Source organism: Malaclemys terrapin, chromosome 7 (assembly GCF_027887155.1).
Source record: "Malaclemys terrapin pileata isolate rMalTer1 chromosome 7, rMalTer1.hap1, whole genome shotgun sequence".
In the NCBI taxonomy this organism is placed as follows: Eukaryota; Metazoa; Chordata; order Testudines; family Emydidae; genus Malaclemys; species Malaclemys terrapin.
In genome coordinates, this window is record NC_071511.1 from 93,727,026 (window position 1) to 93,748,423 (window position 21,398).

Consider the following 21,398-nt stretch of genomic DNA (forward strand, 5'->3'; position numbering starts at 1 on the left):
AGGAGCCCTCTGTTTCAAACTTGGTTCCCAGACCAGTTTGTGGAAAAATACTGACCTCCCAAAATGGAGTTCAGAGTCATGTGGCCTGGTCACATGCCCTTGCAGAGTCATAGCCGCCATTACTTACAGGCTGGCTGAAATGTCCACAGGAAGGTTAAGCTATTCCACAGCCCATTGTCTTAGTGCTAATGGCTCATCAACAATCTGGCTTCTTCATTGTTGTACCTGAAAGGCTGGCTGTGGTAAGAGCCAGAGTAAGCCCATTTGAAATGCAGATCCATAGTCAATATGTATAACTTCGGATACAAAAATGATACATGCATATAAATAGGTTAATTATATTCAGTAAATCATAACTTTTCCAATGACACCTTACATTACCCATCTTGTACAAAATGCATCATGATTATGCCATTATCATAATATTACCATTACGAATGTGGAGTGTAATGTCACAATGCCCTTTCAGCGTCACTCTGAACCATTGATAACTACTCTCAAAGTACAGTTTTCTAAAAAAAAAATAAACGTTAATACAGTCAAGACATATTTCATCTACTGTTTCCCCATATCCACAAGGCTTGTTACCCTGTCAAAGAAAGATATTAGGTTGGTTTGACATGATTTGTTATTGACAAATCCATGTTGACTGGTGCTTATCATCTTATTATCTTCTAGTTGCTTACAAATTGATTGTATGATTATTTGCTCCATTACATTTCTTGGTACTGAAGTTAAATTGACTGGTCTATAATTGCCTGGGTTGTCCTTTTTATAGATATGTACTATATTTTCCCTTTTCCAGTCTTCTGTTATCCACAAGTTCTCAAAGATAATTGCTAATGGTTTAAAGATCTCTTCAGCCAGTTCCTGAAGTAGTCTAGGAATGTATTTCATCAGGCCCTGCCAACATGAAGACATCTAATTTGTCTAAGAAATTCTTAACATGTTCTTTTCCTATTTTAGCCTCAGATTCTATCCCATTTACACTGATGTTCACTATGTTAGTTGTCCAAACACTGCTAACTTTTTCTGGTGAAAACTGAAATAAAAAAGGCATTAACACTTCCGTCATTGCTGCATTCTCTTATTGTCTTTCCCTCCTCCCTGAGTAATGGGCCTACCCTGTCTTTGGTTGTCTTCTTGCTTCTCATGTATTTGTAAAATGTTTTCTTGTTACCTTTTATGTCCCTAGCTAGTTTTAATCTCATTTTTTGCCTTGGTCTTTCTAATTTTGTCCCTATATGCTTGTGATGGTTTATTTTATTCCTTCTTTATCATTTGACCTAGTTTCCACTTTTTGTAGGACTCCTAGAGTTTCAGGTCACTGAAGATCTCCTGGTTAAGCCATGGAGATCTTACCATGGTTCTGGGCCTGGGGCTGGTTTTGTTCAACATCTTTATCAATGATCTGGATGATCTTTATTTCACTAGGAGGGTGGTGAAGCACTGGAATGTGTTACCTAGGGAGGTGGTGGAGTCTCCTTCCTTGGAGTTTTTAAGGCCCGGCTTGACAAAGCCCTGGCTGGGATGATTTAGTTGGGAATTGGTCCTGCTTTGAGCAGGGGGTTGGACTAGATGACCTCTTGAGGTCCCTTCCAACCCTGATATTCTGTGATTCTATGATGAGATTAAACTGCACCCTCAGCAAGTTTGCAGATGACACTAAGCTGTGGGGAGAGATAGATACACTGGAGGGTAGGAATAGGGTCCAGAGTGACCTAGACAAATTGGAGGATTGGGCCAAAAGAAATCTGATGAGGTTCACCAAGGAGAAGTGCAGAGTTCTGCACTTAGGAAGGAAGAATCCCAAGCACTGCTACAGGCTGGGGACCAACTGGCTAAGCAGCAGTTCTGCAGAAAAGGACCTGGGGATTACAGTGGATATGAGTCAGCAGTGTGCCCTTCTTGCCAAGAAGGCCAATGGCATATTGGGCTTATTAGTAGGAGCATTGCAAGCAGATCGAGGGAAGGGATTATTCCCCTCTATTCGGCACTGGTGAGGCCACACCTGGAGTACTGGGTCCAGTTTTGGTCCCCCCACTATAGAAGTGATGTGGACAAATTGGAGAGAGTCCAGCAGAGGGCAACAAAAATGATTAGGGGGCTGGAGCACATGATTTATGAGGAGAGGCTGAGGGAACTGGGGTTATTTAGTCTGCAGAAGAGAAGAGTGAGGGGGGATTTGATAGCAGCCTTCAACTACTAGAAGGAGGGGTTCCAAAGAGGATGGAGCTCAGCTATTCTCAGTGGTGGCAGATGACAGAACAAGAAGCAATGGTCTCAAGAGGGTGGGGAAGCACTGGAATGGGTTATCTAGGGAGGTGCTGGAATCTCCATCCTTAGAGGTTTTTAAGGCCTGGCTTGACAAAGCCCTGGCTGGGAGGATTTAGTTTGTGTTGGTCCTGCTTTGAACAAGGGATTGGACAAGACGACCTCCTGAGGTCTCTTCTAACTCTAATGTTCTATGGTCCTATGATTGCAATCTTTTCTACACATTGGCATAATTTTGCTTTTGTGCCTGTAATAATGTTTCTTTTTTAAAAACTGCCAACACTCCTGACCTTCCCCCCCCCCCCTTAGATTTGCTTCCCACCGGATCTTGCCTGCCAGTTCTCTGAGTTTGCTACAATCTGCCTTCTTGAAGTTCATAATCTTTATTCTGCTGTTTTCCTTCCTACCATTCCTTGGAATCATGAACTCATCATAGCAGTGGTGGCCGAGTGGTTAAGGTGTTGGACTTGAAATCCAATGGGGTCTCCCTGCGCAGGTTTGAACCCTGCTCGTTGCGAAACTAAAGGGATCAACATTTTCTTTGGGGGGAGGGATAGCTCAGTGGTTTGAGCATTGGCCTGCTAAACTCAGGGTTGTGAGTTCAATCCTTGAGGGGGCCACTTAGAGATCTGGGGCAAAAATCTGTCTGGGGATTAGCCCTGCTTGAGCAGGGGTTGGACTAGATGATCTCCTGAGTTCCCTTCCAACCCAGATAGTCTATGATTCTATGATCACTTTCACCCAAACTGTCTTCCATCTTCAAATTCTCAACCAGTTTCTCCCTGTTTGTCAGAATCAAATCTAGAGCAGCCTCTCCCCTAGTTGCTTTCCCCACCTTCTGTAATAAAAAAGTGGTGTTCAGTGCATTCCAAGAACTTGTTGGATAATCTGTACCCTGCTGTATTATTTTCCCAACCAATGCCTGGATAGCTGATGTCCCCCATCACCACCAAGTCCTGAGTTTTGTATGATTTTTTTAGTTGTTTAAAAAGAGCCTCATTCAGCTCTTCTTCCTGTACAGGTGGTCAAAAGTCATGCACCCCCCCCTCCCCCTCAGGAGTGTAAGCCCAAAATTATACTGTCTTGTGCTGCACAGGGAACTGTACAGCAAAAACTCATTAAATTCTCCCCCTCCCTCTGCCCCGAGTTATGGCTCCAATACACACTGGTTTTAGATAAAGCAAAAACGAGTTTATTAAATACAGAAGATAGATTTTAAGTGATTATAAGGGATAGCAAACAGATCAAAGCAGATTGCGTGTTTTGTTAAATTGCTAGGTAAACTAAGCTTAAAATACTAAAGACATTGGAGATGAATAGCAGATCCTCACCCTAACCATATCCCAGGTTCTAACCACTAGGCTAAAAATTATAATGTGGACAGCACTATCACCTTCTCTTCTGGCTGTTTTTTGTGGTGTGAGGCAGGAATCCTTTTTCATTCTCTCAAGAAATGCTTTGGGCGCCTAAGCCATTTAAATCCAGGCAGTGAATTAAAGGTTGCGGCTCACTAAGCAGAGAGAGGCACTTCCCTGCATCCTGGATTTATGCACCTATCTCCAAGAGAGGAGCCGAGCTTAGCACACACTCCTGTCATTGGTGTCTCCCATTGTCTACCTGAGGCAGGCCCCCCACCTACCGTGCTGGTTGTTGTGGATTGCATTCTTAGATATCTCTCCCCATTCATTGTATAGAGAGCCTTGGTACCTAACTTGACTTCGTGAATTGCAGTGTTTTTTTAGGCGCCTAAAACTTAGATGGTGTGATGCTGAGCAATGTTATGTTTCAGTCCCTTTGTGGATCCTCCCCCAAACCAATTCCACAAATAATCTAATCTTGCTAGAATGCCATTGTAAACAGCATACGCAACACCCCAACCAATTGTTAAACCCAGTGAACATCATACTCCTTCCCAACCAGCTCTCCTTATGTCCAAGCATTACTCAAGCCTAGGGCTTACCTTGACTTGATGACACAGGTTAAAACTACAACTGCCTTGTCTTCAGTATGATTTTAACACATGCTAAGATCACACCATATTTTCCTAATGAAGACAAGCCCAAATATGTTAGTTTTAAAAGTAAAAATAAAAAGGTATCTTTACTACATAAAGAGACGGAGATTTAAATCCCCTGGTGGCAGAAATGATCAGTGAGATTTGCTGTGTCTGTGATTCAAAAATGCTGTATTCTGCACCCATGGGCAGCAATTATAACTTCATAATGTATCCAATTTCATTTTATGTTGCAGTTTTCACAACATGCTACACATGACCTTCCTGCCATCATAAACTTTATTCTGCAGAAAACGGGGCAAGTGCAACTGTATTACATTGGCTATTCTCAGGGCACCACCTTAGGTACAGTAAGAGATATCAAATTGTTATCATCAAAATTAGAGTCTGACTGTATTATCTGCTGTATATAGTAAGTGACAGTTCCTTCCCCAAAAGCTTATAACTTAAAAGATAAGATGTAACAGGAGGATGAAACAAACAAGTGATGAGGGAAAGAGGATCGGGTGACAACAACAATATGTTTTAGCTGTCCTACTTCTGTGTACCATTCATAGATGTAATTAGACGCACTAGCACTAATAAATAACAATGATATCAACTAGTTATCTGCCTTGCAGATGGCAGTTTTCTGTAGGCATCACAACCAGTGGGTGAGGCATGGTAAGATTTGAAAGGGGGGAAGTGCTGTGTTTGTGTGCACTTTAGCTTGTAAAGCTTTAATTGCTAGTGACACCAAGTTAGCACTTAAGTATCTAGTAATATGAGAATTCCCTTAAGGGTTCTTAATTTCCCGGGTAGAGAATGAACATCTTCACCTCTCTCTTTATAATTGATTATTAAGGCTGCTGTGTTGAAAGTGCATTGAAGTGCAACTGAAGCTATGCAGAGCTCTTCTTCAAGTCAGGTCAGATTACCTTTCCCACACCTGAAGAAGATCTTTTGCTCTCAGTAGCTTGCAAGCTTGCCTCTTTCACCAGCAGAAATTGGTCCAATAAAAGATACTACCTCACCCATCTTGTCTATCTCATATCCTAGAACCAACATGGCTGCAAATACACCACGAATGAGAGTGGAATGACATTCTGACCTGGATTGGGAGGTGATAGTTCTTATAAAGACCGTGATTCTCTTCCGTTGGTTCCAAAATGCTTCCCACGTACCTAGTCTTAATCCAGGTGAGCCTGTCATAATTCCAACCCTCATCCACCCAGTCTCTGGCATCTTAGTCCCAGTGAGCAGGCAGGCAGAAGGGCACTGATATTGACAAGATTTCTGCCATTAGTAGCCCTAATTCCTTTCTTTGGGACATTTGGAAATGTGTAAGAAAAATTCCATGCCCCACAGAAATGTATGATTTGAAAGTTTTTGATTTCCAGTATATTTTGATGCAGATGTGAATTGCCTTCCTGCCATATACCAATGCCAATATGTGCAATTCTGAGTGTGTATTAAATCTAGCTAATGTTTAGCTTTCTTTCTGCTTTACATCAGATTTCTTACAAACAAAACCCAAATTCTCTGCTGAGAAAACTGACGTGAAGTTAATGGTGTTATTCCAGGAAAGAATTTTGCCTAAAATCTCTAAATTATGGTTCAGGATGAAAGTATCCTTACATCAGATTAAGTGTATGAACCAATACAGAATTATTCCTCACCCCAAACATTCAAAACTCATGAATCAGGCCCCCCAAAGATCATGAAATTGGTGTAACAACTATAAGATTTTTAAAAAGTAACAGCTTGGGAGGAAGGGAGATCTTTTTATTTGCTGTCTGGATTTTGAGCTTCTACAGTGCACTTAGCCACATTTTTAAATCCTTGTCCATAACAATGAAGGCTAGAAACTTCCTCTTTTTAAATGAAATCTAAGATTCTCGTATGATCAGTTGTGTCAAGGAGCTGAAGCTTTATATTTAACTCCAGACACCGTGAGACACTTTAAAATTGCAATAGTTGGCAACAGTGGATTTGTTTTAAAGTTGTATATAGCAAGGTTTGTTTTTGTTTGTTTTTCAAGATTACTCTGGTTTATTTCTTGTGCTTTCTCAGGTTTCATTGCATTTTCATCCATGCCACAGCTGGCTCAAAAAATCAAAATGTTTTTTGCATTAGCTCCTATAATCACACTTAAGCATTCCAAAAGCCCACTGGTAAAACTGTTCTTCTTACCTGAAGGAATAAATAATGTGTGATATTCTGCTATATGATGCTCCTGATTATTTTATGTATATAATAACAAGCGTGTGTTTGTTTGTTTTATAGACAATTACAAAAGCAAAGTCTCTTCACTGAGGAGCTTTCTTCTGTGTAGACAAAGTAGAAACAAAAGATGCCAGGAAGGTATGAAAACAAAAGCCGTAATTAATCATTTTTGGCAGATCTTGAGCTTTTTGTTTTGTTTTATATTTTACTCATCATAGATTGTGGAAGACGTGTACTGTTTCTTTAAATCTGTAACAGGAAACAGGGCAGGAGGGGGCTTGGAAAGGTTTTAGCAGAGGTTTTACAGTGAAGGATATAGAGCAGGAGAGAGAAGATTTAGGAATGATACCATTTTCCTTATTTCTAATAAACTTCCTTATTCAGTGTGAGAAGAATGCAACGCTGTCATTGTCATTGTCATCTGTCAGGGTGGGTTGGTCTTAGAGGCTTCATAGAATAACTTCATTTTTGAGATGAGCCTCGAGAGAAGAGAAATCTCCTGGAGTATTTTAAAATGAATTAACTAAAATTGATGACTCAAAAGGAGATTTAAAGATCTATGTACTCTGAGTATGAAAGAAATACAATTGTTTATTTCCATCCATCGCTGATGCCTTTTAAAAATTCCCTTCAGCATTACCTCCCACTCCATGGATTTTATCAGTCCCCTACTGCTGCAACTCCTGACAGAGTATTTTGTTAGTAAACTGCCAGGGAGGAAGGACCTAAGGGGAAAATCCACAATCCCGGAATCTGTAGCATTGTGCTTTCCTGCACATGAAGCCATGCTCCTCCACACCACTGAGCATCCCCTCCCCCCACCCCCCTTAGACGAGTACTAGGATTATATAAACCATAGTGAGTGTCACAGACTCTCAGCCTCCTCAGCACAGCACATCTAAGTCTCACCTGCATCTAGGTGGGCTCTGCCTTCTCCCTCTCTCCAGACCCGAGCCCCCCTGCTTCCCAGCTGGGCATCTGATATCACCTCCTCCAAGCCTCGCCTCTGTCCATTGTCTTCTGTCCAGGTAAACAGGGTTGCCTGGGCCTCCTCTCCTCTCCACCCTCCTCTATCCCCCTCTTGCTGGAACTGGCTGGTCAGGTCACTGGAGTCCTCTCTTCACAGCCCATTGTCCTCCCACTGGCCAGAACCAGCTGTGACTCCTGAGCTGGGCCTCCTGGTCACCAGTCACTGCGGTATCCATTCTCCAACCCATTGGCCTGGATCCCAAGTTCCATCGCAGGTCCTCTGTAACAACAAACTCCATCTCCCATCACCTCTTTAAACCAGGAACACCCAGGGAAACTGCGTCCCACCCCCACTGCATGCAAACTATTGAAAAAAATAAGAACCCCCCCCCACACACACACACTTCGTCACAGTGAGTAATGTCTTTGCATTTTTACGGACTATACTTGGCCAGAAAGAGTTTTCTGTAAAGGGAGAGATTCTGAGCAAATTTACTGTTCAGGTGTGCCGCTACAGAGTATTTCAGAAGCTTTGTTCCTTGGTCTTTTCTCTCATCAGGGGTTTTAATGAAAAGAACCTAAATATAGTATGTGTTTAGTGATTCTTAAATGAACTAACGTGTTGTTTGGCCACATATGCATTGATAATTAATTTCTAAACAACAAAATTGGCCTCTTTTCATTACCAGTTGGATCCCGGTGTAGGCTAACATGTTGACACTGCCTCCTAAGATTTATGTCCATTTGTTTGCCCTCACTTCAGGCAGGAATAAATGATTTCACTAAGCACAAGGCAGTGGAAAATGAGGCCCTTAATATCTTGAAGTATTAGTCTCTGAATTCAAATGCACTGTGTGGACATAATGCAATAATCCTCAGTCAGAAATCTTTTACTGAATGTAGGCAGAATCGCTTTGTTATTCTGAAACCACTTGAACTTTATAGGTTTGAAAGTTCTTTTTGAACTCTGACATTATTGGGTTCCTGTTCCAGCTGGAAACAACTGCGAGGGCATCAGGAAAAATAGAGAGGGGAAAGAAAAAATAATCTAAGTACAACGTACACCCAATGTATAGCCATATAGCTCTTTAAAAACAAACACACACAATAGTACATAGCAGCCAACCTGCAAAAGAACGAGCATAACTGTTGCATTTCACTTAAGCATTTTTAGTTCTGTCATCTAGACCTACTTTGAACAGGTTTGGCAGACTCATTGGGGAAAAATACCAGTACCCTGTCTACGCTACCATTCTCGTTAATTTTGCTAGCTGGCGAGAGATACAAAAAATTCTCGTGTAGATGCAACTTCCACTGACTTCCTGTCTAATTCTAGGTCTATTTCAAAGTCCTAGTTCACATCTTTACAAATCTCACTGAGTTAGAGTAGAGTTCACAAGCCTTTTTTATGATATGAAAATTATCTATTTCTAATGATGATATAGGCCAGCAGCTAACTACAATTCTTCTCCCATTCTTCCCTCCTCCCCCATCCCCAAGAGCAAAGAGGAAGCAGGGAAGGAATTAGGACTGAGAGCTGTGTCTCCGGGTACGTCCAGACTACCCATCGTATCGGCGGGTAGCGATCGATTTATCAGGGATCGATATATCGTGTCTCGTTAAGACGTGATGTATCGATCCCCGAACGCGCTCCCCATTGACTCCGAACTCCTCTGGAGCGAGTGGTGGTAGCTGAGTCGATGGGGGAGCCGCGGCTGTCGATCCAGTGCTGTGAGGACAGGAGGTAAGTCGGAATAAGATATGTCGACTTCAGCTACGGTATTCCTGTAGCTCAAGTTGCGTATCTTACATCGACATACACCACCTAGTGTAGACCAGGCCTCCTAATCACAATGCCTGTGAGGATAGTGCAGCTGGTGAAGTATTCTTGTCTCAGGGTTATGACTAATGCCACAAACTACCCCATGTTAACATGTACAAATCTCTCTGTTGTAGGGAAGACACCTGAGGCATCTGTGTAAAGCTAATCTCTTTGCACAAGTATTTCCGGAATAAATGTGGCTGGAGAAGAGCCCAGCATTTCCTCTCCTACAGACAAACTGAAGTATAATTATCACTTACCAATGCAGTGTCAGCCAGGGAGGAATGTTGACTGGCAACATTTCAAACAGAATGATTGCTTTTTCCTCTTGATAGGATACCTAGATAGAACAGTGATGAGGTGGATGAAAAATGCAGCCACCTCACCACAGCAACATAAGTTACACTGACAGACGCGCCGGTGTGGACAGTGCTGTATTAGCAGGAAACACTCTCCCACAGATATAGCTACCACCGCTTGTTCAGTGTGATTTAATTATGTTGACGGGAGAGCTCTCTCCTGTCAGCATAGAGCCCTCTATAGGGGAGACCTTACAGCAGCACCTCTGTAAGCTCTCTAGTGTAGACATGAGAGTCTACACTTAGTGTCACCCATCTGTAATCCATACTTTACCTAAATCTCTAGAAATGCCCTGATCACCAGTTTCACAGAGGTGTTACTGACTTGTCAGTTTGAAATACTTTGCATGACTGGAGTTTGGGTAAATGGGTCTAATTGGAACCTGAGGTTTTCATTTCATATGGATTATGAGGTTGAAAAAGTTAATATTGGTTGTTTGGCATGGCAAAAGCTTGGAAAAGAAATGGCTCTGGAAAACCCTGCAAAAGTCACAAAGACAAAATGAAGTCTCACAGGATCACATTATTTTAAGCAAAATGTCCTTGATTTTGCAGTAAAAGTTATTCAAAGTATGCCAGTAAAAATGAGCACTTTAAACCCTCTAAAACCCTCTGATCACTTGCCATATTCCACTGCACTGAACATACACAGCCAAATTCTGCCACCCTTATTTTAACTGCAGAGTACTTCATGAGACTACCCACAGGGCAAGGGTTTACTCAGTGTGAGCAAATGGGGCAGAATTGGACTCAAATTTGTAACAAATTATGGAAGAGTATTGCTAAACAGAAGGTCGGCCAGGATTCCAAAGGCCAGGATTTGTTATAGAAATCTTAAGTCATGGTTTTGTCATGAAAGTCAAAGTGTTGTTACAAACATAAAGGAACAACCTTACTCAGAGGAAAACTGAGCTGAAGTTACTATGTTTTTTCTGGTTAGAAAACCACATGGATCCATAACTTGGTTCAGATGTACTTGAAAATTGTCAGTCTCACTAAATGGTTTGCAAAACTTCTGTCATAGTGGAGTTCATTACATATATCTGAACAGCGTTGGATATAGTTACATTTTTGTAGAACTAAGTTAAAAATGTTCATTTAAAAAAGCTAGCTCGGTTCTTGGAAATGAATCCAGTTTTTGTATGTTAGTGACAGTATTCCCAGTCCCTTTCAGTAAGTCTTTCTAGAGAACAGATATTTTCACCTTCTGTAGTTATTGAACTGAATGGTATTTAGTTTAAGACAAATATAACTTCATCCATTTCTGTTTGCAAGAAAACATTTTAGACATTTATTTTCTGAGTTGCATTGATATCTACCTGTCAGACTTTCCAGATTCAACATCTGTAAAAACTATGCTCCATTGGGGCCAGGTAGAGTTTCTGACATATAAAATGGCTTTAATTCACTGCTTATATTTAAATATTATACAACCAATTCTGGCTGATCATACTTGAATTCGGATTTATTCATGAAAGAGTGAGAACTATCTGAAACTTTACATCTCAGATCCTTCTTTTGTTTTGCCCGGGCACTGGTGTTGAGATTTATTCATGCAAAATAATGTGCAATTTTATTAACTCTGACACTGAGTTCAGATATCATTGCCGTATAATCATAAATCACTATCATCATACACAATGTAAACCACCCCCTTAAACTTAATGTTGTCTTTCATTAGAATTTGAAAAAAAATGTGCAAAGATCAAAATACTAAATTTTCCACCATGGCTACCACTTGTGTGGCTTCACTGGTGAGTAACTTGACATAAAATGCTAGTGTAAACACAGCAATAAAGAGACTTCTGGCCTTGGACATTGTTTGTGTCTCAAAAGGACATTTGATATTTTTGGAGCTTGTAGGGAGCACAGAGGAAACCAAACTATGTAAAACAAGAAATGTTTAGGTGCTAGAGTAAGGGTTAAGAGTAGAACTGCTGGGATCACTCAGGCTTGGAGTGTAAAGGTCAATAAAACCACTTTTTGGAATTGTATCTTGATGAATATGCATCTATGGAAGACATTGACTAAGAACCTGAGAGGATACCTGTCCTGGAGGTCTTAAGTAAATTTACTCTTTAAAGGTGCCACTTCAGTATATCCTAGAAGCATCTTAAGCCTCTGAACAATCTTTACTCCTTAAAAACTGCAGTCTCTGTAAGTAGCCTCTTTTTAATGTTAGAAGAAAACTAAAATAAGATTAATAAAATAAATATATTCAGCAATATCATGTTATACTGGGTCATAATAATATTCATCCTTACACGTAACCTGGGAAACAGCGAAAGATCCTGTGATGATTGCTGCTTAATTAGATCCACCCGCACTAAGTGACTAAGAACATTAATTATCTACTCTTCAATCTTGGGGTACTGATACTTCATGACAGTTGTTAGAGAACACAGTGAACTCGATTGTTTTATTTTTCCTACATGCACATTTTCTTTTACTCTCCCCTCTCCCTCTTTCTTCCCCCCTCCTGCCCCCCACCCCCGGACCCCGCAATGAGGTTTCCCATAGAATTTTCACAAGCACAAGGGATGAGCCCCAAACCCTCTGTCCAGTAGAGTGCCTGGGCAGAACTGTATGACTCAGAACAGGATACTAACATAGCAAGAAACTACAACAGGATGTGCGTGAGTAATTTGTTGCCACATGTGCAGTAGATTACACACCTTGGGTATGTTATGAAGCATGAGATCTTCAGCCTTATGCCTTCATCTATGCAAGAAGTGCACCAGTAGCCACCTGCTCTACACAATGGTATGGCTTATTTTTCTTACTTGTAACATACCTGAAGGTGAAGTGGGTACCTTGCAAACAGATAACTAGATGGGTCTCTGCTGCAAGACATTTCCCATCTTCAGTTTATACATCACATAACAAACAAAAGGAGCAGGTGGATTTGGACTGGGTTACATAAATTAAATCATGTGGAGACTCGTATTCCTGTATAACTGTTTGTAGGATTGGAGCCTCAGTTAGTTCATGTGGTCACCTTAGTGAGCAGGACTCCTCCTTAAGTTTTACTTTAGTACACAAATCAGATCACATTCCATAGACTTCATGGCAGAGGTGAGTCATTGAGATATGAATGAGGAGAAGGGGTGATGGATTGGTGAATTACATAACATATCTTTACACTAGGAAAGGCAGTCCATGGTAAAAGAATATGATTTTTAAAAAGTGGGTGTGGGTGTGTCTTTACTTCAGTAGAACTATTCATGTGCTTAAAATTAAGCACATGCTTACGTGCTTTGCTGGATTGGGGCCATAGCCTCTTCAGTCAGGATATGGACATAAGAGCTTTGATGCAGCTTCCTATAGCCGGAGGCTGCTCAAAGCATCACACCTGTTTTCTCTTGCACAACTGAATGCTGTAGCTGCCCTGTGCGGGGGTGGGGGGAAAGCAGCTTCTTCCCTTTGATGTCTCTCTGGAACAGGAGTGATAGCAACAGTCTATCAAAGGTAGAAGAGTGCTTCCCTTCCTAGCTCAGCCTCTACAGTCAGCTGCCCCAGGGAAGCGGCTGTGCTGCCTTGAAGAGCCACTGACTGTAGGAAGCTGAATGAAAGGCCATTTAGTTGGGGTCTGAGAGAAGGAGATAGAGAGGTGGGAGCTGGAACTGTTGAAAGCATTGGCTGTTTGGGGATGAAACCTCTGCAAGAATTTTTCCTGGAGATCCTCCCTCTATCCTCCCATGGGGAGAAGCAGGGGGATCGGTGCAGGAGTCAAGGCTTGCCCTGCTCCCCAGAAAAGGCTACCTGGCCACCCCCAAACCTGTCTCCATCCTATGTTCTGGCCTCCAGTGCCCAGTAGAGCACTTTCCCTTTCCCCTCAGCCCCTTTGTAATGTGACTTCGTTATAACCATGCTCTCAGGGACTCACATTGACCATATCAGGGAATGACTCTGCAAAAAAGTGAATACAGCCTGTGCCTATATCACTTTTTCAGAGGATACCCCCTGGGAATGAAGGAGAGATGATATGCATCTTACCCTGGTGCTGGGCTACCCACTCCTTTGCCCAGTCCTTCCAGCATCCTCTACAAACAACGCATGGAGGGGCCTCTATAGGGAGAGGAAGGGAAACAGTGACATAGAGATGGCTGGATCTCCCTTGAGAGAGCCATACAGGGAGGATGCCCTCACACATGAATCAGAGTTGCATGAACTGGTTTCATATTAGTCTGAAAACCAGCGAGAGAGGAGAATAAGGTCTAAAATAAGTTATTACAAACTTTAACAGAAACATTTATCAAAATACTGGAATAAATTATTTGGTTAAAACAAAATACCATGCACACTCACTGTTACAATATGAAAACAAAATATATGTATAGAATATAGATAATAAGATTAAAACAGTAATTTCATTCCAATGGACTAAATTTCCTTTCCTTTCCTTATTATTAACACATCCATTCTTTTATAACAGAAATCTTATAAAACTTGTTTACAGCTTAAATAAACTTATTATGTACACAAATACACAATTATGAATTGACCTTTGGAAGTCCCTAAAGCTGTATTAACAAGATTTGCTACTGATCGCTTTCTTCAGCTTGTAGTATTGATCACATGTTGTGGTTGATGCTTTTCTACTCTTTGTCTTCCATATCCGTTAAAGTCTTTCATTACCATATACTTAGGTCCAAACTTCTGTTTTTCTTACATTTAGATGTGTAACCTGTTTTACCTGTTGTATCAAAACTCTGTGATATAGTTGAAAGGGTTTCTCCCCCCCTTAGTATTTTTTTTTTTAAAGTTCTTAAACTATCAGGTTTGGTGGCTGGGAATGACCCTGTTCCAGCATATTCCAAAAAGTTCCATTAGATTTCTAAGTAACCATCTTTGTATCTTCTCCCTTGTAGAGCTCTGACTGATGAGTTAGTTTTTCTAGTACCAGAATTCCCCACACTTTTTGATACCAGTCAGTAGTTTCAGGACAGTCTGTCCTCTTCCACCATCTTGCTATGATGCATCCGAAGAAGTGAGGTTTTTACTCACGAAAGCTTATGCCCAAATAAATCTGTTAGTCTTTAAGGTGCCACCAGACTCCTTGTTGTTGTTGTCATCTTGCTATAGTAATTCTAGTGGCAACTAGAAGATGAGTGATCAGGTTTTTTTATGGCTTTTATAAGATGCAGTTTTCAGGACAACTTAATAAAAGTACTTGGGCTATCTGACAGCTGACATCCTGATCTCCCTTATGGTTTTCCAAAATGTTTTAATTTTTGGCCTCTTCCACCATATATGGAGAAATCATCCTACTTCATTCCATTCTCTGCGGCATTTGCTCTATCCTTGTACCATAAATATGTTTCATTTTAAGGGGAGAGAGAAAATTGATAAAGAATGTTAATGTAATTTTCTTTTAATAAAGTGTTTATTGAGGAGTGGAGATCACCCCGTATATTTGCCCATTTCTCAATTTTAGTATCTATGCCTATGTCAATTTTCTATCGTTTCATGAACATAGTTATTTGCTGTAAGTTACAGTGATTACTTTGTATAGAGTGGAAAGTAAGCCTTTGTGTTTCATGGATATGGAGTAGTTTTTCAAATTCTGTCAATCGATGGACAAAATTCTAATGGATTTCCCTGTATGATATTAAAGAATTATTTGGCTCTTTGCTTTAGTGCAAACACCTTCTGGTACCAGTAAATCAGTGGGCATAGCATATCAGAAAGAATATAATTCTGATCAATGTAAGAATGAACATAGAATTTGAACTCTGGACGAGTACTGAAATGATTCACTGAAGCTTAGGGCTGCATGGCTTTTAAAAGCCCTTCTGGTTGGTTGCCTTATCAGTCTGGAATTAAATTTTGACAATGAAGCAAGCAAGTATTTTAACAAGATTATGATATCAGTCTCCATTCTGAAAAGCTGCCTACTGTTTCCTTTTTAAATAGAAACAATGTCTAATTAATTTCTAATGTTTCTTTTAAAAGCCACTATTCATTTTGATCATTTCAGGATACTTTGGGACAGAACAAATAATAAAAGATATTAAAATAGGTATATTTTTTCTTTCTTAGACATTTAAAACAGGAGAATTCAGATATTTTGATTATTGCAGTGAGGAAAATGAAGTTAAATACAACCAGGTAAGAAAAAGCCGTGATCTCTTAAAAGTAAAAATAAACAGAATACTACAGCAAGAAAATTTCTAACGAGGGAATAAAGTATATTAGCTGCATGGAGATCTGGATTCCTGTCTGATTATGGTGGAAATATCTTAGTTGATTTATTTGAATTATTCAATACTCTGCTCAAAATATTTTCACCACTGCAAATTCTCTGTTGTCTGTCCACTGTCCCTGTCCAGCTGTTATTCTATTGACTTTCCAGCGAAATCCATGAGACTTAAGGATGTTCTCGCTACATCTAACAATGAAGTAGTTGCATTCTTTCTGGATGCACCCAAAACTTCAGGCAGATATCAAGCCACAGATGAATATTTTGTGTTTAAAACTTACTACTTCCTAGGCTTTCACTTTTAAAGCTGTTCAATTTGTTTTCCAGACTGAAGCCCCCTTGTATAGGTTAGAAGATATGAAAGTTCCAACTGCATAGTGGTATGGTGGAGAGGACTGGCTTGTGGACCTGGAGGATATAAAAATATTACTCCCACAAATCACTAATCTACAGTATGAAAAGTATATTCCTGATTGGGCCCATTTTAATTTCAATTAGGGTCTTGATGCTCCTGAGCGAGTATACAGTGAAATCATTGATCTGATGAAGAAACATCCATAGAATTGCATATTAGTGTTTTAGAATTAAGCAAGATTTAGAAGGAGTCCTTTGAAATAAGCTTTGTATCTGAACTAATTGTAGGGTTTACAAAGGTATTTGCTATGATTCCTTGGATTTGCACTACTTGTCATTATCATATTCTATCCTGCTGGTAATTCGGGGACCTCCTTAAGGATCTGAATTTCATTTCTTAGAGGGGAGAGATTTTTATGCTTCAAATTTATCCCATGTCTAGAAATGTGTTGAACAATGAAAATGAAAACCCTAAAAATGGAAGGTTTTAATATTTCAATGTGAAAATGAAAATTTCACTATTTGTATGACGGTTGTGAAAATTCCCACTAAATAAAATAACAGGATTCATTTTCCTCACAGAAGTGACTGATTCAAATAACATTAGCCTCAGCCATGCAAAATTTTGTGTGTTCAATGTTTTCAACAAGGAAAGATAATTTCATAAAGTGATATTTGGAGGGCACAAAACCAACAAAAACTGCTAAGGTTTATTTATTTCCCTTTGCTTTGAGGGATTAGGAAGATTTTGGTGGGAGATGATAATGCTCATAAATGTTTTTGGCTGCAAGGTTATGTATGTATGCTTATTATTGCCAAAAGAGGAGTCCCGGAGTAATTTATAATTGTATTTTTTAAATGTGTCAAGGAGAATCCAGAGCAAAGGATGGAAGTGTATATAATGAGCGTATAAATAAAAATAAATAAAATTAAACCAATACACCTTGCATAGCTGTATGTGTTACTTATTGGGTTTTACCACTTTGTGTGCTTCACTCATTCATTAAATAATTAGAGAGAAATTAGAAGGGTCAAAATGGAGAAAACAGCAAAAGGTGAAAAAAACAAACCTGAGATTCTTTAACTATATCAGAAGCAGGAAGCCTGTGAAGGGTTATCCCACATCTGGCTACTGTGAGGTTCTTATACCATCCTCTGACGCTGGTGGTTTTGGGCACTGTTGGAGATGGGGACACTGAGCTAGCTGTAACTTGCATTTGATCCGGCAGGGCAATTCCTAAGTTGCCATTGCTAAATGGTGCCATTTAGACACAGACCAACGTTGGAGATGATGGGGCTATGCACCTCCTCAAGGGGAGCTCAGGGAGGCACAGTCCCCTCCCCAAGTTTCCTGGAATGAAGGGGGATCCTTCTTCCTATTGGGGGAGATGGAATTGACCTCACCTCCACCTCACAACTTTGGGATCAGTGTATACCTCTCAGGGTTGATAGGGGAGTTGTCCCTGTGAGCTCAGAGACTGAGTTGTGCGGTCTCCTTGTATCCTCCTCAAGCACCCACGTGAAGGCCGCATCAATCTGGCCCTATATTATATCACATCACTACCAGCTCCAATCCTGCAAATCCCTTATTATGCCAAAGACTTAATCTCTCAGTGCCTCAATTCCCCACTGGTAAAATGGGAATACAAATACTTCCTTTCTCACCCCCCCTTCTCGGTCTTTATTCCTACAGTTTAGCTCTGTGTGATGTTTTCAGACTAGATTATTCACTGAAAAATGCTGGTTTGAGTAACCTGAAACTATTTGCAAATTTGACACAAAGCTGCTGAATAGTTTTAGTCAAAAGAATTTTTTCAGGTTAGATTCAAAAAGGGATTTAGAAACTATTTACAAAATGGGGGTAAGGAGGTGGTGGTGTGCTGCCTGCAGCCTGGTGGTTAAGGTATTTATCGGGCATATAGGAGAGGCCAGTTTTAATCCCCACTTTGGATTAGAGAGTTGAATCCAGGTATCTCCCCTCCCAGGTGAGTGCCCTAACTACTGGGCTAGAGGATATCTGTCAGTGCAGCGCTCTGTCTCTCCTGTAGAAGTGCTTCACTTTGTATGAAATTATTGAATAGTCATTGGGCCAGAGAAAGAATGAAAATGACTCTACTTCAGACATGGGATGCAATCTCTTACGCATTTCTGCAGTGATTCAGTATCAATCTAAAGGATAAGGGGGGCATTAAAGGGTGTAATGGTCTGTAATCACCACAGTTTTTGACATAAACCAACAGCACAAACATGAAGACTTAGCTATGAAGGGTTTAGTCAGATCCTTGTCCAACTCGGTTAGTTGCCACTGTGCCTGGGAGCTGGTAAGGGCTTTTTCTGTGGCATAGCTAAACCACAAGTAAATACACAAACTTAAAATGGACTTTGCATGAGTAAATTTTAGCTCACTCCAGTGTCTATGTTAAACAAATACAAAAGTGGACAAGAGAGCATGGCCAAAGTGAATCTGTAGTGTACGTTAGTTGCAGAAAACACTTTATGGTATGCCCCCAGCTCTAGCCATTAATAAGCCAAACACTTCTATGCTTAAACTGCGTGTTTTAAAAAAGAATGATTTTATTGCATACACCAGCATATCAACAAATGTCAAAGCACTGGGCACATATTTAGTAGAAGTGGTGTTCTCTGCCAGTTACCCTATTGCCTTCCATGGCACTGCATGGCTGTAAATGAGCGCAGAATTTGGCCCACACAGCGATCTAGTCACAGGGAGGAATATCATAGGATTAACAATCAGTCCCCATTTCCCAGTTATGTTCACTCAAACTATAATGGTGAACTCAAGCTAGATTTATCCTTCAGTTTAATCAGCTTAATCAATATATATTATTGTAGAATGATGAACAAATCTATGAATGTGATAGGCAATAATATATGCAGTCTGTAAAGTACAATCTATTTTATATAATTATTAAATTCTTCACAAACTTTGCATGATTATAACTTTTGGAGACATCACATCCCAGTCTGGTGTTTTAGGGGAGAGATTACTCCTATTAACAACACTGGAAGGGGATATGAATAGTCCCTTTATATTTATAGCGGATGAAGTTACTAGCAAGCCAGAGATTAACAACTTTCGGTTAATAGCGACATTATGTCAGGAGCCGAGTCCATCCCATTGACATTAATGTTAATGAGATTTGGATACTGGCAACAGGCATGCCGCTTATCAACAACTTTTCACCTCTCCCTGCTCGTCCTGCTCTGGTATTGGTGGCCCGGGCTTAGCACATCCTGGGTTTAGCACTTTCTTCTTTGGCTGCAGCCTCACAAATCTGCCTGTATCTGGGGACCCACTGCCCAAATAGGAGGTAATGGACTGGGGCACATGCATCTCCAGCCAGCGGGGAAGCCCCTGCTGGAGTCCTCGTGCTGTAGGCTGGGCGGGGAGGTTGCAGGCAGGGCAGGAGTGTGGCAGGGGGGCAGGGGTTTTCCATGGAAATCTCAGGAAAAACTTTCTAACTGTTTTAGAAGACTGCCTAGGGCGGGCGTGGAAGCTTCTTCCCTGGAGGTTTTCAAAAGGGGGCTGGATAACCATCTGTCTTGGATGGTTTAGACACAACAAATCCCGCATCTTGGCAGGGGCTTAGACTAGATGACCTTTGTGGACCCTTCTAACCCTATGGGTCTATGATTCTAAATATTGGCATTAAATATCACTCCAACCTCCAATGCTCAGAAATGCTCCTGAACTGCTCCCAGTCCTCTGAGGATAGTTAAGAAGTGTGTGTGGGGCTGGGGGAACCATACAATTACTTTACACTTCAGCTATTAGGACCTAATGACAGCAACATCAATGCTGATGGCTAGAGAAGCTGGTGAGAACATAGGGGAAGCTACTTCACACTCTAACAAATGCTTTGGGGCCATTTAGAGGGCAATTTAAACTGACCAAGGAAGACCTGCAGACCATCATCACAGATGTCAGATGATATTTAATCGAAACAGGTGGTGGCTCAGAAGGGGGTTAGACTAATGCTATGCAGGAAGCTTACACAGAGACAAGAAAAATAATTTGTCAACATTTACAAACCAGAATTTAAGTACTTAAAGATGCCAAACATCCAGCAGCTCCCATAAAGGCCCTTCCTGGGAATACATTTTGAGAAGATTGTGGTGAGACAATTCTATAATATTTGCATACTTCGTGTTTCTGTGTCCATAATGAATCTGAGTTCGGACCTGAGTATGATATGGACAGTGCACTAGTTGGGTTGGTTAATGTTTGCTAGTGATGGATGAAGATCAGGTGGCCACTTTGATTTTGTCAGACTGATCAGCTAATATTTGGAACCATTAACACTATTATATTTGTTGAGTCATTAGCCTCTGTGATTGTTTTCATTTTGCTCCTCCTTTCAGCAATAAGGGAGGAGTGAATAAATGATTTATCCTCTAAAGTGAAATATTGGATTGATCGCTTGAGAAGTTTATGATTTTTGTCCCCCTTATCTGAGAAATTGTGGACCTTTGTTGCTGGAGATGTGTGAAGAGAGTAGAGTCACCCACGAGTGGCTTGGCTTCTTTTGAGCAGAGAGATCCCAGAGGATAAGATTGAAAGATTACACTTTTGCTATGGGGGGGGCTCTGGCTTTCTGTACGATTATAGCTTGCTTTGATGCACATTCAATGGAGAATGTAAAATGGAGATAAAACATTTTATTATTGATAGAATACCGCACTCATACATGTGCAGAAGTATGATTCTGTTTTTTGAAACCTGAGAATAACTGTAGTGAAGAGTTTGTGGGCTAAATTTTGCTCTCATTTATTTTTTGGCAAAAAACATGCTCTACTAGATACAATTACTGATATGCTCATTTATTCAATAAATAATTCTTTTGAAAAAAGTCCATATTAGACATAAAATAATTAGGTGCTTTAATGACTGGAACTGGGCACATACCATGAAACATTTTCTGTAAATAATGCTACCATGAATATGATTTTGCCCTGCTCAGCTTTGGCCCTTTTTTGAATTTGTTTAATACAGACATTGTCATGATCCAATTGTAGTTGTGCTAATGATCATGGAAAGTAAATTTTAGTTTCGATATGCAAATATTTGTTCTTGGTTTATTTTATATGTGTTGGGATTTTTGTCAACACAACAGTGGGAATAGATTTACAAAAGCCCTCATCAGCTCTTTGGCAGAGATAGTTGAATGAACTAGATAA

The 21,398-nt window shown here is 40.4% G+C and overlaps 1 protein-coding gene and 1 non-coding gene across 3 annotated transcripts in view; both read left to right on the forward strand.

The window, feature by feature from the left end:
• LOC128841301 (lipase member M-like) overlaps window positions 1–17,111 on the forward strand; it is a 35,471-nt gene extending 18,360 nt beyond the window's left edge. The window contains exons 6-12 of one of the 2 annotated variants that reach the window (XM_054036217.1): window positions 4,525–4,633; window positions 6,341–6,475; window positions 7,901–8,049; window positions 9,956–9,957; window positions 10,947–11,016; window positions 15,686–15,754; window positions 16,173–17,111. In XM_054036217.1, the coding sequence (XP_053892192.1) occupies window positions 4,525–4,633; window positions 6,341–6,475; window positions 7,901–8,049; window positions 9,956–9,957; window positions 10,947–11,016; window positions 15,686–15,754; window positions 16,173–16,223 (585 nt within the window). In that variant the 3' untranslated portion in view covers window positions 16,224–17,111. Of the gene's footprint in view, window positions 1–4,524; window positions 4,634–5,320; window positions 5,467–6,340; window positions 6,476–6,553; window positions 6,632–7,900; window positions 8,050–9,955; window positions 9,958–10,946; window positions 11,017–15,685; window positions 15,755–16,172 lie in introns of those variants that run through there. The other variant, XR_008445795.1, reaches the window with a different exon arrangement.
• On the forward strand, window positions 2,710–2,791 carry TRNAS-UGA (transfer RNA serine (anticodon UGA)). Its single transcript has one exon. It is a non-coding gene; the product is annotated as a tRNA-Ser (tRNA).
• Window positions 17,112–21,398: the final 4,287 nt, after the last annotated feature.